At 37.7% G+C, this 18,787-nt stretch overlaps 1 protein-coding gene across 4 annotated transcripts; it reads right to left on the reverse strand.

The window, feature by feature from the left end:
• Window positions 1-1,438: 1,438 nt before the first annotated feature.
• scel (sciellin) lies at window positions 1,439-16,264 on the reverse strand. 4 transcript variants are annotated; one of them, XM_008281729.1, is made up of 28 exons: window positions 16,251-16,264; window positions 13,605-13,711; window positions 12,373-12,410; window positions 11,584-11,692; window positions 11,290-11,352; window positions 11,106-11,177; window positions 10,953-10,985; window positions 10,770-10,814; window positions 10,648-10,683; window positions 10,515-10,559; window positions 10,354-10,425; window positions 10,190-10,258; window positions 8,484-8,555; window positions 8,325-8,393; window positions 8,163-8,219; window positions 6,274-6,333; window positions 6,084-6,137; window positions 5,952-5,993; window positions 5,775-5,843; window positions 5,637-5,684; window positions 5,501-5,554; window positions 4,161-4,226; window positions 3,988-4,041; window positions 3,768-3,893; window positions 3,593-3,667; window positions 2,758-2,866; window positions 1,973-2,075; window positions 1,439-1,827 (listed from the first exon to the last, which is right to left on the reverse strand). In XM_008281729.1, the coding sequence occupies exons 3-28, from the start codon at window positions 12,395-12,397 to the stop codon at window positions 1,811-1,813; spliced, it is 1,644 nt and encodes a 547-aa protein (XP_008279951.1). In that variant the 5' UTR covers window positions 12,398-12,410; window positions 13,605-13,711; window positions 16,251-16,264; the 3' UTR covers window positions 1,439-1,810. The 4 variants fall into 4 exon arrangements, with proteins under 4 accessions (XP_008279951.1, XP_008279960.1, XP_008279967.1 ...); XM_008281738.1 differs by lacking the exon at window positions 16,251-16,264 and having other exon boundaries at window positions 10,770-10,811; window positions 13,605-13,841; XM_008281745.1 differs by lacking the exon at window positions 16,251-16,264 and having other exon boundaries at window positions 3,593-3,664; window positions 13,605-13,841.
• Between the last annotated feature and the right edge of the window lie 2,523 nt (window positions 16,265-18,787).

Raw genomic sequence — 18,787 nt, forward strand, 5'->3', positions numbered from 1 at the left:
AAGTGTCATTTCTGCAGTGTTGTCCTGTGATAAGATGTGACTCTCAATAAGAGTCTACTCACTTTTGTGACGTGCTGTATGGGACACCACTTATCAGGCACTCATAATGCAGTCCTGAGATCACTGCCAAGCACCATTCACACACTGAGTCCTGTTGGTTCACCTGGCACTCCTCACCATTCAGAACCTCTCAGATTAGAGATCAGGTGTCTTTAAGAATCAAAAAGCTGCTGTCTTCTACTGAAGCAGTGTGGATTATCAAATGAGTCAATAAATGCATGGGCTTTTCATTTCGAGTAACTGCAAGAGTGAAAAGAACTTTTAAACAAATACAAATTTAGGTACATCATGTACAGTTTAAGATTCTAGAACTCTGCTGTTCCTATGTGAGTGTGGAGGAAGAAGGGGATGGAAAGACTATGAAATGTTTTCATTTTAAAGCCTAAATGAGCCTCTTACTCTCTCTTACACACCGTTAAACATTCACTATGCACAGTAATTTGATTTGTTCTTAATTAAGCCTCTCCACAACCTGTGGGGTTCCTTTTAGTGCAATATATTACAAATACTACCGTGCAGAATGCTAAGTGAGCCATCAGGTGGTGGAGAATGTGCGGTGAAATGCTTGAAAATGGACTGCTTCACCAGGATATTTGGCCTTGGCAAGTGCTCCCGCTCGGGTCAAACTGTAAATTGAGGGGTGGACACAGGCGGGGTGAAGGTATCATGTCGTTGTAGTCAGGCCTGATTACTCCTGCACGTAATGATACCTGCATAGCACTTTGAAAGGCAGACTCACAGTCTGTGTAAATCCATTTGTCTTCATCCTCCCTTTCCCCTCCTCCTGAATATGCGCACCAGCGTGAATGCATGAGAGCTGATTTGCTTTATTCCTCCGAGAGCCGAACAATGAGGAATTTGAAAGCTCTCTGTGGTTCTGTCTGGGTTCCTTTAGATCAGGGGTGCCCAATCCTGGTCCTCGAGAGCCCTTATCCAGCATGTTTTAGATGTTTCCCTCTTCCAACACACCTGATTCACATGATCAGGATCGTTATCAGGCTTCTGCAGAGCTTGATGATGAGCTGATCATTTCAGTTCCGATAATCAAAACCTGGCCCCTCGTTTTCGTACCATTTGTTGTCTATCAGACCGCTTGATTCAATCACCTGTTGTTCTCTTACCTCCTGTCATGATTAGCAACTATTTACTAACTAACCACTATTGACTTTGGTATTTGCATACAGCCCCTCTCTACCCTCTGACATATCCTATAAAATGTGTAACACTGCAAATGTTCTGGGTTGGCTGACCTTCACAGACTCATGCTCTGTGTTGGTGAGCCCACCATATACCGGACTAGTAATAAACACCCCACTCCAGCAAACTTCGCATGAGGATTATGGGTACGTTTCTTCAAGAGAATCAACATACATTGAAATAACAGGGAGATTTTTATTTATTTTTTACATACTTGAATTGCCTTTATTGCACAAAGAAAAAGCCCCCGGCCCTCAGTATTGCAATATCTCCTATCATATGACACACAAAAGTCCCTTTAAAAAGCTGCAGATTTAAGAGAATATAAGAACTGATATGTTGTACAGGGGTAGGTAAAAAGGCAGCAATATCATGACAACACAGCTCCAACAGTGCATGCAAACTGTTAAAAAAGTTGCATCCATAATACAACTATCATTCATCAGAACACCCAGATAAAGCTCTGTCTGCTTTTTATAATCAAAGTCCATAAGAATCCATGTCACCCAAAGTTTACTGGAAAAACAATAATCCATTCTTTCTTTATGGAGGCTCAGCGTCGCCATTTTTCTGTAGAGGGGAAAATGGACAGCAACAGTTGAATTAAGCTTTTCATTCAATAATATAAACTAATACAAGCAAACATGTATTTATAGGAGTTTTACATTCAGGATGATAAGCATAAGCAAATCTATCCTCTTTTGTCCCCCCATACCTCTGGTGTTCTCGAAGCAGTTCTCACAGTGAACCATGCGCTTGTAGATCCACAAGCTGTCGCCAGCTTTCAGGTTGCCCAGAGTGCTGCTACACACATCACACTGCCAAAACACAAACAGATGCTCACATGAGAAAAGAGATGCACTCGGCTGCACAGATGTGTTGATTGATTACATCTGGCGGCTGGTGGCTGAATGTAATTTAGTATATTTACTTGAGTACTGTATTTCAGCCGGATATCAAATTCACTATGCTTATGTGACACTTGCAATCTTCTTTATCACAAAAAGCATGTTTACATGTAGTGGTAGGAAATATCCAGGTGTAAATGTTAAAATAAATGATGACTAGTTGCCTTTCATCTGCTTTGATCTAAGTTTGGCTTTACTTTGTCTTAATTTTTGCTGCACTGTGTAAAGAAAAAAAAAAAGAAATTAAAAAAGCAAAATAAATTTAAAAAAAAAAAATTGTATTTTACTTTATTTAATGTTTTTGAAGTGCATGTAAATATCAATGTATGTGTCTAATGTAAAATAGCATCAAAAAAATAACAGAATTTCCATTTTAAAAAGAAAATATAATTAAATAAAAACTAAAAATGTCACAAATTTCTAATAATAATGATAATGTAACACATGTAAATATCCTTTGCCAACTAAACAGTAACTGTATTTTTACAGTTTGTTTTTGTGACCTAACTGCTCTGTTTGCCTGCTTGTTTGTTTCTACAGTGTCTTGCTGACTCATGGGATTAAAGGCCCACATTAAAACTCGTATGCTCACTTTAAAGCAGGAAGCGTGGCAGTTGATCTTGATGTCATCCAGGACCATCTTGGCATCGCCGGTGAACGGCTTACGGCAGAAGGTGCACAGGTCTTTCTCAAGCACGGTCCTACAGCATATTAGAAATGAAGTGTTTTAAAGAACATTACAAGAACAATGAGCTGTGAGTTTATTCTTGGAACTTGGAAACATTGATTTAGAAAGAGCTAATAAGTCAAGCTTGAGGTACGACCTTCCCACTCCAGATATTGCAATGCTGATCTATTACTATTTTAGATGGCAGTATCTCAACAACTACTTAAAGGATTGTGCACAGATACTCATAGTCCTCAGAGGATGAATCCTGAAGATTTTGGTGATCCTCTGACCTTTCCAAAACCACCAACAACAGTTGTAAAATTCTGACTTTAAGTGAAACGTCATGAGAACCGTTGGGTGGATTAACAGAAAATCTGCTGCACACACTTATGTTTCCAGATGAGGAATCCTGAAGACTTTGGGGGTCTTTTGGTGCTACCATAAGCTTGACATTTGCAGGATCTCAGATATCTCGTGGGCAAATCACATACTTTTCCTTTTCTTTTTTTTCAGTGTTAGCTACAGCTGCCTTTAGAAAACATACTCTGTTGCATGCAGTCTGTCACAATTAGGACATACTACTACTACAAACTTGGCAGCAAACAAAGTAAGCATTATACCTACTTCACATCTTTGCATTAAGTCCAAAGCCTCACACTGCTGCAAGATTTTTGTTAGATCTTTAGTCCCTATTGTTATTTTTCTCTGACTACTTGTTGCAAGGTCAAGACACAGTATGTTGTTGCACTTTTCTTACCTGTCAGAAGACGCGTACACGTTCCTCATGGAAGATTTTGAGTAGATTGGATCTGACAGGTTATCATCTGACCTGCTGTGAGAGTTACACAGTTAAGTGTCAGACTCTTGTTTTACTTTCATATAAACTTTGTTTAAAAATATCAATCCCCACTATAGTTAATATCAACGTATACCTGCTGGTCCTGTATGATGTTGTGGTGTACGTAGTAGGACTGGTGTACGTAGTAGGACTGGTGATGCTGGTGTACGTAGTGGGACTGGTGTACGTAGTGGGACTGGTGATACTGGTGTACTCATAGCTATATAAAAAGACAAAATGAACCAGAGATTACAGGCTGCAATTAAAATATTTCTGTATACTACTGAATATGAAAGGTTTTCTCTGCTGCCTACCTGGAGTCTGGTCTGGAGTAAGAGTAGGATTTACGGTCGCTGCTGTAATCATCACTGAGTGAGCAAACACAGGACAGATTAGTGATGATAGTGGAGCTACAGTCACATTGCAGTCAGAGGCAGCTGTGCCAGATCTGTGTGTGTGAATGTGAGAGAGACAGTCAGATGATCACCTGGGCTTGGTGCTGACGGAGTAGGAGGTGGTGCGGGTGGAAGGAACATCATCATATGAGCTGTAGCTGTGGCAAAGAAGCAAAATATTGAGTTAGACATGGTGAATAAATTGAGCTTGAGTTCATTTGGCTTTCTGTAACATTGTCATGATTCAGAAACTAGAGTGTGAATGTTTCTTAAGGAGTCCTCTTGAGTTGTTTTAAGGGTTTTAGTTTTGCATCAGTTTAACCCTCAGAGCTTCAAGCTGTTTCTGGGTGATTTTTGCTTCCATCATATTTTAACTCACAGTGTTCTAATTTTATTACTCCAATATAAAGTCCTGCAGCTCAGTGGAAGAAGCACAACCATGGCAAGAAGTAATGAGAACCAAAACTACCTTTAATTCAGTATGGCAAAGTTATGATGAGACTTGAATTTATTTGTAAATCTATAGTGTGTAACAAAAAAAAAGAAAGAAAAAAGTAGAATCAATGTGTAATATATTTCCAGTTGCTCAGAGGAGTTACCAGTTACCAGTATAGGGGACCATACGGAGCCAAACTAGAAACAAATTTTATCGCACTGCTCTGCATGTCAACTCTAGAAAGATATTTCACCATGCTGAATGTATCTTTCAACAACTGGCTGATAACTTGCTCCACCATGCTGCATTTATTTTATCCATCAGGTATGTTTATGTTTCTCTCAATCTCTGTAGTTGCCTCGTCTCTGCTCTGTATGAACACAGCCTGCAGTTCAGCCGAAAAGTCAGAATTTTTGTCACATGATTTGTAGATTTGTGGCAGCTAAATCAGTTTTGCTGAGGAGAGCAGAACGTTTTGTTTGTAACAGGATTTGGTTTAACCTCTTAAGACCCGTGCTCTTGTTTAATATGCTTTTTTTTTTTTTTTTAAATTTCTCTTTTCTATTTGATCAAATAGCAAAGAGAACAAAAAATAAAAATATAAAGACAATAAAAATATGTTTAAAAAATATATAAAAAGTATTTTAAAACAATAAAATAATTTAAAAAAAAATTACCAGTAATAAAATAATAATACAATAATAAAAATAAAAACAAATAAAAAAATTAACCACTGTGGTAACATAACCCATATGCAATTTTGATAAAATAGCATAATTTTGAGCTTCAATTTTCCTGATAGAACTGTACGTCACATATGGTACATTCCAGGACTTGGCAAATGGTGAATAGAATCTTTCTGTTTTTTACAGTTTCTCACTCTAACGAATGTTGTAATTTTGGTGATTTTAAAGAAAAGGTGCCATTTAAGCCCACCGATGGATTTTAGGGTTCAGAGGGTTAAAGCGCATCGTACATTGGTTCCTGCATATTTACCTGGTGATGCTGCGGCGGGTGGAGGTTGGCGATGTCAGAGTTGGGCTTTCTCCTCTACATGACACAAAAGAAATTGTCAGAACACATACTACAAGCACAAAGATGAAAAACTTGCACACACTTCGGTGACACTCACCCTCTGCTGCTCTCCACGGTGACGACCTCTCTCCTCGTGATACTCGAACTGTTGAGACAGTGACAGTGTGATGTTTCACCCACTAGGATGAATAAATAGTTGTTTGGTTTGTTATAATAATTCACTGAGACACTTTACCTGACAGGAGAAGACAGACCAGATGTGATTGATTTGGGCAGGAGGGTTCCATACAGGTCATCCTCAGCCCTGTACAGACAACAATATTAAAAAATATATTGATTATGAGAGTAATCCTTATATTTAGAAAATGTATTTATTTTAAAAAAATGATTGACGATTAAAGGGTTATCTTACGTGGAGGAAGTCCTGGTTGTGGTTGTGGTTTTAATACCATTCCTGAAAAAAGCAAAATAAGAATACATATTTTGAATCTGGCACAGTATTTATACCACTACCACTGTGTGTTCATTGGCCTGCATAACTCACCCATCACTGCTGGTTTTGACTGTCACAGTCTCAGTACTGGACACAGATGGTTTGCTGTAATAAAGAAAATATGACATAATGATCAAGTAACACTTCATGTCTTTATGTCCTTTGAGAAGGAAAATGCATTTAACATATAACATGTGATTTAAAGCATTTTGTAGCTCTCATTGTTGTTTGCACAAATTACCTCTCTTTAACGTCGTCATTGACTGGCTTGAGGAGTGTGTCATAGAGCTCTGTCACAGCGCTGCACAGAAAGAATTTCAACAAAGGGTGAGTCATTTGTTAACCAGCAGTAAGTACAGTGAGCTGTTTTTCTTGTAACCTTTGCTAAACAGTGGCCACTGTGGCAATTCCACAATAATGGCGTACCGAATGTAGCTTCATTTTACATCATGTTTGTAATAAAACACCACTGCAATACCTATCTGTGGCAAGTTAACAAGTCTACACAGTAGTAGCACTCGTAGAATCAGCTAACTGACTATTGATGTGCAACATCTGAAGTAAATTAACATCAGCTGCCACAAACCGGCTTCTCGTACCATCCCAAATCACGCTGTGGTAGCCTGAGTATTTTCAAAAATCATTCTTTTAAAATGTAAGTATTCTCACTTTAACCCTGTGAACCCCGAAGCCTGCAATACATTTGAAAAGAATGTTGCCTTTAAAAAACAACACCATTTATCAGTGCTGAAAACTGTGAAAACAGAAAGAATCATCACATTTTTCACCTTCCTGGTCCTTGAACTACTCATCTATGATATGCAGTTTCATTGGGAAAACTTAAACTTAAAGTTGTGATGTTTCATTAAAAGCAATTTATTCTACAAGTCTTGTTTAAAAAAATACCCCAAAAATGTGGTTTGCATTGATCAGATCCTGTTAAAAAAAAAAAAAAAAAATTCAGACCTCATCGACACCACCGAGAAGCCATTAGTGATTCAGCTACAAGCAGCAGTGATGTGACAAAAATTCTGAAGCTTTTCAGATGAACTGCAGGCTGTGTTTACACAGAGCAGAGAGGACACAAGAAAGAAATACAAATTAAAGTAGTAAAACTTGTGCAGGATGAAAAGCCACCATTATTTTTCTAGTGTTAGTTACACTTATGGGTGTTTTAAAAACATGTCGCACATTGCAAGATTTCTAAGTTTTGTAAAACAAATAATCAAACAAATTTAACTTTCATTTTGTCTTCTGTTATGATTTGCGACATTAGAACTGCCATGCTACACAAAAGACATTTGAGTGCTTGCTCTCGCTTTTGTATTGTTGTTTCCATAGAGATGCAAGACGTTGTATTGCAGTGAAAACAAAAGCAAAAAAACAAAACAAAAACAAACAAACAAACAAAAAATCCAAGAACTGCTTGGGATTCCGAGGGTTAATGTAAAGAATGCAGCAGTAGAGAATAGTAGTCGGACTGTGTTGCTTAAAATGTCACTATTATATTATATTATATTATATATTGTTATGATGGCTCTGTGTTTGTAAGACACACTGAACAAGCCGCCAAGCTCACACTATAGAATTGCACTGCACACACCTACAGACCATCTGGGTCTCAGATTTATCTACAGGCTTCAAGGAGGATGAAGATGCATCATGTAAGGACTTTGAACAGGCTGCTCTACTGGTGACATTACTGTATATAAAGCATGTCTTTGTTAAAGTCATAGTTCTGTATTTAAGGATCAAACAAATCCCATTAAAGGACCCAAACCAGAATGTGTAAATGTGTCTGCCTCATAGCAATGGAGGACTTCCCTTCCCTGTTTGTGGCACTAATTTCCAGATCCATTAGTTTTTACTGAAGCAGTTCTGAAGAATTAAACAGTGTATTTGTTGGCGACTATTTTAAAAAGTAGACTAACCCATATTTCTGTTGCTCTGTTGGGTATTTCCTGCAACAGGATCTAATATGTAGCGCCCAGTGCTAAGACTCACAGTTTTGGACAACACCCTAACCCTTATCCTTTAATAGCATCTACAAAAACAAGACAAACTGCTTCTGTCTGATTAACTTGAATCTCAGCCTCCCCAGCATTATTCCCACTACGTGATGAAACTCACTTTGTGTCAGGGCTGCTTTTCACTGTCACAGTCTCAGTTGTGGAGACGGTAGTTTTGCTGCAAAAAAGATAATACACCTTATTTAGTATATAACTACATACTGCCTGGCATTCTAATCAATATATTTGTTTTCTTTCTAGGTTTCATAAGTGAAAATATCACCTGTCTTTGGGTGAATACTCCTCCCTGACAGACGAGGGGATGAGCGTGTCGAAAAGTTTGTCCTCTGGTCTGCAAAGACATATATTGAAGATGGGTTACATTGCAGGCGATGTACAGATTTACCGTCTACTTTGATTTAATAATCTGACAGTGTCTCACTCTTTAGGGCTGGTAACAGTCTTCTCCGTCACTTTGGTTGTTTTGGTAGGTGAGTAGGAGGAGTATTGTGGTCTGTGGGAAAAGATGTGAAAAGTCTCATTCAAAAAGAAGTCAGTTTTACAAAAAAAAAACAAAAAAAGCCTTGATATTTGAGCACTTGAACAGTACAGTGTGCTCACATGTGGTGCAAGTTTGCATTAGACTTGTGATTTTTACAATTAGTAGCATGGCTGATAAGTAACAAAATGACTAACGTAGAGTATGAAGGACAATTCTAATTGTTTCCATTTTATATTTTCTTGTTGTATAAATAATTACATTTAAGAGAGAAATAATGCACATTTTATTGGCACTACATTTATCTGATTGCGGCAGTTTTATTTTTTTAATGGAGATTTAAAGCAGCATCAGTTTGTAAATCAAAAAGCATTGTTCAAAAATTGCTGCCAACTTAATTGGTTCGTGACTCTTTATACTTTAGCTTTACTGAGGATTCAGCATCACAGATCTCTGTAAATTTTAGAAATTTTTTTTAAAAGGAAATTGACCTAAAATCAGAGAGAAACGAACACAGTTTTGTATCGAGGATTGTTTTCCATATTTTCTGTCCCATTAATCATCTGACAACTCCTTTGATTGATTCTTTTTTTTAGTTGGAACCAACATACACCTGGATGTAAATAAAATAGTTTTTTAAAAGCACAGTGCAGCTTATGCTCTAATAAGTATTTGAAGTATTCAGATCAATTACTGCCACATCTCTTAGCTACAGTTTTAATGAGATGGTACTAAAAATGTTTTTCATATGTCACTCTAACCTTGTGATGATGACAAGATTTACTGCATTTCAGAATTCTAATAAGAGTCTCTTATCTGTTAATTCTGGCCTTGCTGTTTAGCATTTATTTATTTATTTATTCATTTGATCAGGGACCATGCAGTTTCACATAGAAAACATCTGATGTATTGCATATAGAGTGTATAGCATTAGGCTAATTTTCAACTCCCGTCCCTGGTTGGGCTTTTCAGTAAAAATAGACAAAGGACCGACAACACCAATAGAAACAGCACAGACAGCATTATAAATTTATAATCCCCCACCCACCCTCGCACACACACACACACACACACACACACACACAAAATGGCAGCTGCTAAAGATTTAAAATGTTCCTTCTGTTGTAAATTGAGGGCCTAAGTAAAGATCACAATCACACAAACTCAATATCGTGTTATTGGCGAACTCTTACCTACATAATCATACAAAAACACTGGCGGGAATGTACTTTATGTTTTAAAAGTGAAAGTATTTACTCTGCACACTTCCCTCTGTCAGTGTAATATTATTACATTACTTTACTTTTATCATTGATGTATTTATGCATAAGTTAGAAGTGTAAATAATCTAAGTTGTTTGAGTTCATTTTAATTAACTTCTGTTCTGCTAATAGTGAAATAATTATTGTATAAAATGCTTTTCCATCACAAATGCAGCGTAGAAGAAGTTTAAATGGACATAAAAAATTAAAATAGTTAACTAATTTGTATCTATATTAAAATTATTACTCAGTAAATTACTTTTCAACACTGACGCATCTGAATCAGCAGCCTAGCATCATAATATTTAATAATAAAACATATGCTGGTGATGCCGTATTTTTGTACTTGTACTGATCCAGGATCACTATATAATATAATATTTTTACCCTTTGCTTGAAGACTTGACCCGCTCAGTGAACGTTTCAGTCTTGGTGGGAGTTTTGGTCACAGGAGAGCTGCAAAATGAGGAAATAAACACTGTAAATAAACTAATGCAGACTCAGAGGGTGATGATGTGATATATATATATATACATAGAAATGTTTTGTACCGAACACTCTGGGTGGTGGTGATGGTGGTCTCAGTGGTTTTGCCATCCTTGGTGACTGTAGTGGTTGTGGTGCTAAAGGAGGAGAAATGCAAAACTGATTTATTAAATAATTCAGTGCAATGTTTTTCCCTGTGAGCTTATTGCAAGTATTTATCATGTACCTCTTCTTTGGCTCCTCTATGATGGTGCTTTTGGATGTGGTGGTCCTGAAGTGACAGAAAAAATACAAAAATCACACTTTGAATTATTGTTCCTTTGTTGATTTTTGAAATAGTAAACTGGAGCATTACATACGTGGTGGGAGAAACCGGCTTCAGAGATGAATATGGGCTGCAAAAAAGAGGTGGATTATTCCGGTTGGTTTCCTACAGAAGATATATATATACTAGGTATTGTGTCATCAGTTGAAAATGTACCTTTTGGTGTTGGAGGATGTAGTTTTGCTGGAAGGAAGGGTGCTGCTGAAAGAAGAGAAAAATTAAGTCACATGTTTAGTTAAAATTGCTGACAACGCCTTGATTTGACTTGTGAAAATTGAATATGAAACAGTTACAATGCTGCACTGAAAAACCAGAATACTGTGTATACATTGCACCAACCTGCCCTTCAGATCATCCTGACTACCACCGAACCTGCAGAGGCAGAAAACACAACTCATAGTTCTTGTCATGATCTACTTACAAGCAGTTTCTATTTTTAAAAATCAGAAAAAGATGCCAAATTAAAAAAAAAGAAAAGAAAAAAAAAGGTACCTCTTGGTGAGAGCATGCACGGATGTTGTTGAGGTTCGAGTGCCAGTGGGTTTTGGGTCTTCAGGCTCTTGGCTGTAATTAAAAGATAGTAATTTGTATTGCACCAATGCACCAAGTCATCACATTAAATGTTAGTGTTCCAATATTTTGATCGTCATTTTGGAGAATAAAAAGCTTCTTTTACCCTGTGAGACTCTCATTGGATTTGTATCGACCCAGAAGAGATTTGCCAAAGTTTGGATCACGACTGTAGGAGGAGGAAACAAAAAAAAAAGAAAAATGAATTCATTCATACAAACAGAATGACTCAACGCTGTGGCCTGCAAAAGGAATGTAAAGAGCGTTTTGTTTTAGAGTTGAGGGAAAGCTGAAATATGAACGACAAGTCACACCCTGCCTCTCCCCAGGTGTGCGTAAATTCAATTGACCTTGTGCAACACTGTATCTGCGTTTCAACCTTTGTGTTTGTGTCACTCACTCGACGGCTTCGTCCTCATCCTCGTTTCTTCTGATCCAGCTGTTGTCTTTCAGAAGAGAGGTCTTCTTCTTGCTGTCATCGATTGCCTGGCTGGGGCTGGTGGTCTTGCCTGCAAACACATAACTGTCTCAAACTCGCATATTCATTCAAGTAACACATTTTTTGTTGGCATATAAAGGTTTATATTGGCTTACAGCATAATGGAGCCCAATAAATAAGAACGATGTGTCTCTGCTCCTTCAGTTTAATGTTTATGGATGGATGCTGCTTTATAAAAACTTGAACTTTAGTGTCTCCCAGCTGCTATATGAGCATTTTATGTTTTTATACACTGTCAAATTACATTTTTCTAATGAATATTTTTGCTCCTATTTTGATCTCTATTATATATTTAACCTCTTTTTTTTTTTTTTTAGCACAGCCTCAAGATTGTGTTTCTATTTCTTACTTTTTCTAATCTGTTACTCTTTTTCTATAATTTTTCATTCATGTTCTATTGTATTTTTAAAAATCCTATCATTTCTATTTCTTATGTGCATCTTATGATATCTATTTCTCATGAGAAATAGTCTTGAGCTGCTGTGCTATTTACATTTGAACTGTCTTATGAGCAGCTTGCTCTATGAGGCCTTATAAATTACACTAAAGTATTTGTCTGAATACTTATTAATAGACTAGTGTGCAATAACAAGGAAAAGAAATATATATATAAAAAAGAAAAATACAGACATATACAATTCATGAATTCCATTTCTGACATTTTATTATTTGAGATTTCTCAGTACTTACGTGTTTGTGACGGGTATCTGCTCATTTTGTTATTTTACCTGTGAGTGTCAAAAAAGACAAAAAGAGGCATCACATAATGAAACTACAGTACATCAGCCACTAGGTGTCAGCCCAGGCTGAGACCTGAAGTTTGTGAACAGTGCCTGCTCATTATAGATTAACCCACCGAGAGCAGCGAACATGCAAACTTTGCAGAAAACACACAAACATATTCATGTAATTTTGTTTCTTCATGTGCATTTTGCAACCTGTCATGTCGGGTTTATCGCTGTACGTCTCCCAAAGTTCTACTCAACCTCAGACTCAGTGATTCAGCCCTAAACTGGTTTGTCTTGATCTGTGCCCATATGATGACACACCCACCCACCATAGCACACCTTCTCCAAACACACCTTTGTCAGCAAAACAGAGACGCGAACAAGTAACATACCATTAGCCATTGATGATAAAGACTGTGCCCTTTCGACTATATGCACACTCTAGCAGAAACACTTCCATGTCAGAAACCTTCACGCAGGCATGTACAGCTGCAACTGAATTATCAGTCACACAATCTCAAGTCTAATGACAGCTTTTAGTTTAAAAAAAAAAGTACATTGCATTGGGGTTGTTTTATTCATACAGCTCTGCAGCTTAGAGCTAAAACAGATTAGAGCCATTTGGTAATAAACCAAATGTACTGTCAGATAACGCACAGGGTCTGAAATGAGTTCTTATTCATACGTCTAATGCTTGAAATATTTCCTGATAATATCATATCTCGTAGCAAATCGGATCGCGTTCCGACCAGTGATTTGGCAGCCTGGAATAAGAGCTCTTTCAAGGAGAAATTGCCGTTTCAGCATGCAGGTTATCACTCAAGATATGTGAATCTGGATTGTTTTCTGCATATGAATAAGGATCACATTAATCACCAGCAAACTGGGACAAGAAAACCTAGAGAGTGTGTATATGTGTCATGTCCTTGTTTTGAGTAAATTAGTGTATCTGTTAGACATGCATTCAGAGCAGAGTCACCAACACTGCAGCTATAGCATTACATAATCCTCAGGTACAGCATGATTTCTTTATGCTTATCTCTTGACCATTGAACCTCACTGCAAACATCTTGTCTAAAAGAAACTCTGTATTACACATAATGTCATCTACGTTTTAAAAAATCCAAGTCAAAACTATCATCATACAGACATATTAAACAGACTGAAGGATTCAGAAAAAGACAGGGTACGTACCTCCACAGAAGGTTCTGTGACTTGCTGTAAAGAGTAAGCTCTCGCTGTAGTACAGATATGAACAGCTGTGTCCCACGCTACACTACACAAGCACACCCTTGTCATTCCTTCTGCTTTTAACCTTAAGGGAGGGGATCCAAGGCCACCCAAGGGTGTGGCTTTACAGGACAATCAAAGAATACCTTTTTCTGTGTCCCTCTCTCTCTGAATGCTTCCGTCTCCGTCATCATCATTTCAGCGTCACTAATTGCTTCTGCTTTCCGCTTGCAGGCTGTCAAAATGGAATTGGGTGGAGTGCTGAGGAACCTGCACTTCATCTTAGGTGTTGAGGAAGCAGACCTTCAAAGCGGGTGTGGTGCTCTGTGTGGCTTTACTACTGCCTTGAACTTGAAGAAGTATGATTAACCAGGCTATTAAACGTTAACATCTCGCAAGCATTTAGTTCATATTCACTGAGATATATGCAAACAGAACTACACATATTAATATTTGCTTTAGAGATACTGTGTGGCTGACTCGACACTTCCTCCGCCAGAGGAATGACAGTGTATTAATATCTCCTTCAATTTTAAACACAATGTGGACTTTGCACTTTACACCTCAATGATAATAAAAGTACTGGAAGGTAGGCTTGTTTACATTTTATTTCTCAGGTTATGGGTTTAATTGTTACTCTCTGAAATTCAACAAATTACATAAAATTAATACTTATAACGACAGTGCCTATAAAAATATGTTTACTGTTCTTGGAAGTTTTCCCCTTTTGAGTATTTTTCAGCATTGAATCATAGTCACTTAAATTAGGCTTTTTTCACAAGAATTTACACAGAAAGATTCTCCAGTTCTCCAGGGAACATTCCCACAACATTGGCTAAGGTGGCCTACAAATTTGAATAATGATTTAAAGTTTTAATCTTATGTTCAAACAATGTTTTAAGGATATTTATCTGTTTAAATAATGTAAAGGTAAACTTCATTAAGAGGCATAGTTTTAGCTGCAACATTCAGAGGATGTTTGGAAGATGTTATCAGTCACAGATTCTGTTGCATGATAAAAGAAAAAACGTTCTCAAACCAACAATGAAAAAATGTTTTCAAGAGATTGAACCCTTAGATGATTTTATGCTTAAATGTTCCTGTATAGTGATATATTATCAAAGTTGGAACATTATACCTGCAAGGTTCTGAGGACATTTTAAGGGTTGTTGGTGAGCTAACACATTACAGAGTGTTCTTCAAGGAAGCATTCCCTCAGTGTTTTATGATGTTGCATGGTGATAAAGAAATTCTGACAAACTTTAAACTGGATTGACGTCTGGGCTCTGACTCAGCCACCACACAACGTTCACCTGGTTGTCTTTAAACCATTTCTGTGCAGCTATGGCTGGATGCTTCAGGTCATTGTCTTGCTGGAAAACAAATTATCTCCCAAGTCTCAGTTCTCTTACAGAATACATCAGGTTGTCCTCCAGGATTTCCTTATACTTCGCTGCCTTCATTTTACCCTCTACCTTTACAAGCCTTTCAGGGCCTGCTGCTGAGAAGCATCCTTACATGATGATGCTGCCACCACCGTGCTTCACAGTGAGGATGGGCTTTGTGTTTATTGATGTGTAGTCTTTGGTAACTGCCAAACATAATGTCTAATTAATGGCTGCACAAAGCTATACAGACCAAAGAACTGCCTTCCAGTTGACTTCAGAGTCTCCTACATGTCTTCTGGTAAACTGTAGTCTGGATTTAATGTCAGCTTTTTTTTCAAAAGGGACTTTCTCTTTACCACTCTCCGAAAAACCAACTCCAGCTATCTCCATCTCAGCTGCTGAAGCTTATAAATCCTTCAGAGGAGTCATAGGTCTCTTGGTGACCATCCTCACTAGTCTCTTTCTTGAACGGTCACTCAGTTTTTTTAAGGATGACCATCTCTATGCATTGATATGTGTGTGCCATATTCTTTCCATTTATAATGATGAATTTAACTGTACTCCAAGGGATATTCAAGGACTCGGACATTTTCTTATCCACACTCATCCCCTGACTTGTGCGTCTGAAAAACCTTTTCACAGAGTTGTTTGGAATGTTCTTTTGTTTTCACGGTGTAATTATAGCCTGGAGTACTGATTTACCAGTGACTGGACCATCCAGATAGAGTTGCCTTGATACTGCAGTCGCTGAGTGAATACTTTTTATCTGCACTGTATAGTGTCTGGCAACAAAGAAACTTGGATATGTGAGGTCTAACTGTAGCTCTAAACACTGACAGTTTGAATGAAACTTCTGCTGAATGGCTCCTAATACCATATATACTATACTGTACTGTACTGTACTATACTATACTATACTATACTATACTATACTATACTATACTATACTATACTATACTATACTATACTTAAATCAGCCAAACAGGCACGCCTGATTTGTTTAATGACAGTTACAGGAGGCATGAGGTTAAGTAATATGTTAAAGTCTAAATCATCAGGAGCATTCCTAAAACACAAGTGACAAACAATAAATGTCAGACTGTCTGTGGCTGTGGGCTTTATCGTTGGGAGTGCCGTGTTCTGGTTGATCGCAGGTATGAAAGGTGCATGGCATGCAAGGGCGTGACAACATGATACTGACAAGTGAACCCCTCCTAGTCACGATGACAGCATGAAAGGAATGCAGACTACCCTGCAATGACCCAGAAATGAAAGCCAGCATTAATAGGCAAAGTCAAACTTTTAAATAAAGGTGTTTTTGGGTTTTAAAAAAAAAAAAAAAGTGTGATGACATTTTACAGGAAATTACAATTACCCACAATCACTTCTCTCTTACTGAGCTACAGCAACCTGCTCACATTTAAACTTATCATATACGGTTATTAAGGAACAATTTGTGAGCTCTCAAATGAATTTGTGCTTTGTACAACAAACTCCTGCTCTTCCCATGAATGCGCAGATTCAAATAGATGACCAACACTAGGTGGCGCTAGAGCTATAATGATTGAAATTGCAATACCGGTTGCACAACTCCGTCTAAAACAAATAAACACAACAAGTTTGCCATGGAAATACAAGTCGCGATGATGTTTCACTCATATAGTCACTGGAGCAAAAATAAGCATAACCTGTTCTATTATAATGACTCAGAGAGACAGTAGTGAGTGTGAAAGTCAACACAACACAGACAAAGGAACAGAGCAGTGGCAGGCAAATAGCAACCAGCGGGCCAAATCCAGCCCTCCAACTAAAATATGTGGCCCTCTGACAAAAGCTCAAGTCTTCCATTTAGTTTACACAAAGAGTTTGACTTGGTTTTTCACAGATCCCTTACAGATAACTCTAAATGCATGTCCTTTGATCTTGTGACATCTAATACAGCCCTGTCACGAAGAAATGAAAGCAAATGTTTCATAATCTCATGTAATAAATTTCCCATTTCAATACAATGTAGTCTATGTGACTAGACTGGGCAAACACTGCTTTCATAGTTTCAGCCCTAAACCATAAATGACGCAGGACACTGCGTCACTATCCAATTATAGGTGATTAATTGGTTATCCATGGATTACCAATTAATCACTTCTCTGGTCTTGCAGTGAAACACATTACAAGTGATTAATTTGCCATTAGACTCATAGATACAAGCTGAGTTAAAAAGAAATGATCAAACAAACATGCTGACATACAGCCTCATGGTTGTAAATGCTGACTACCTGATAAGCAAAAAAAAAACAACAAAAAAAACTGGCCCATGTTTGTAAAAAATTGAAACTACCGGTGGACACATTTCTGTCCATAGTTTGAATGTTCACTTTATCATTTGTTATGCTTATTATTGTTATGACATTGTCACTTTATGATAGAACGATACCAGAGTTGCACATAATCTAACAACCTGTTTAGACTTTGAGATAAGTCCCAGTTCTTGGATCTGTGTCTAAGGCGACTTTATTTCATCTCTGCCAGCTCTGCTCACGTTTGCTGCCTGACCTATGGCTTTATATCGGCCTAGTTACAGCTCCTCCCCCCCTCGTTTGCTGTCGCCGGACAGAGCTGAGTCAAGCAAGGGTTAAATGAGCAGCCTCTGAATCTGGCTGCATCTTCACATTACACAACTCGAAGCCAAATCATTCTCCCTTTATGACCTTCTACCTCTTAAAAAAAACAAAAACACACCCGGATGGTTACACTGCAATTCAACTGAGCTGCTTGTCCCTTCTGATATTTTGTATAAAAACTCTAAAATGCGCAATTTTTCAGTTTTGTCATCCCTGATGCATGCTGGCGCTCCGATACTGCGTAGGATAATCTCTGAATGCTTCCTGGGTTGCTATGAGAAGAGACTGTAGACCGACCCCTCTCCTGTCATTGGGCCATTTCAATGCCTCGCAGCCAATAAAGCACCACTGGAGCCTGTGTACATCTCCATCTCTCTCTCTTTACCCCCCCTCTTCTGAAATTAATTTAAATGCACATCCACATACAAATGCATTTATAGTACCTTTTTAAAAAACAGATGACATGTTGACAGCAGGGAGATCCACTAAAATAAAGCATTTAGAAAAATTACTTGCTAAATACATACTCACACGTAGCAACAGAAGTAGCATTTTGTGCACATTTCTGTGAAATTTGTCTTGTCTGCACCCATTTTTGCTGTCCACCTTTGCACAGCAGTGTGTTTTAGCCTTTTCTGCCATTTTGACTGATGCTACCCAACACAGTTCCCCCTCCTGCAGTACCTCTGCTCCTCCTGCACCCTTGTGTCGCCCCCGTCAGATGGTAAAAATGCAAATGTTAACATCACCACAAAGTGCATTTTGCATCACTGGAGCACGTCAGTATTCCTATACCATTGACATTTTTAGGCAAAACTGAACTCATATTACATTGCTTTTATATTGCACATGTGTATATGTGTAAAAACATACTGTGGTATTTCACAGGCTTGTCCATGAGCAGAAATACTGAAATAAGAAATCCTGATATTGCACAGATTTTAATCTATATTGCACAGAGTCTTTGGTAAATCAAAAACACTGATACTGCACAGATTCTTTCTATTCATGGAAGAATCAGTGCAATATCATTTTTTTCCCATATATAAATAAGTGCCATATGATAGCAAATGTAATATGAGTTTATTTATAGAATTTTCCTCTTGGGAATAAATAAAGTATTTCTATTCTATTGTAG

Source organism: Stegastes partitus, unplaced genomic scaffold (genome assembly GCF_000690725.1).
Source record: "Stegastes partitus isolate 25-593 unplaced genomic scaffold, Stegastes_partitus-1.0.2 Scaffold7, whole genome shotgun sequence".
Classification (NCBI taxonomy): Eukaryota; Metazoa; Chordata; class Actinopteri; family Pomacentridae; genus Stegastes; species Stegastes partitus.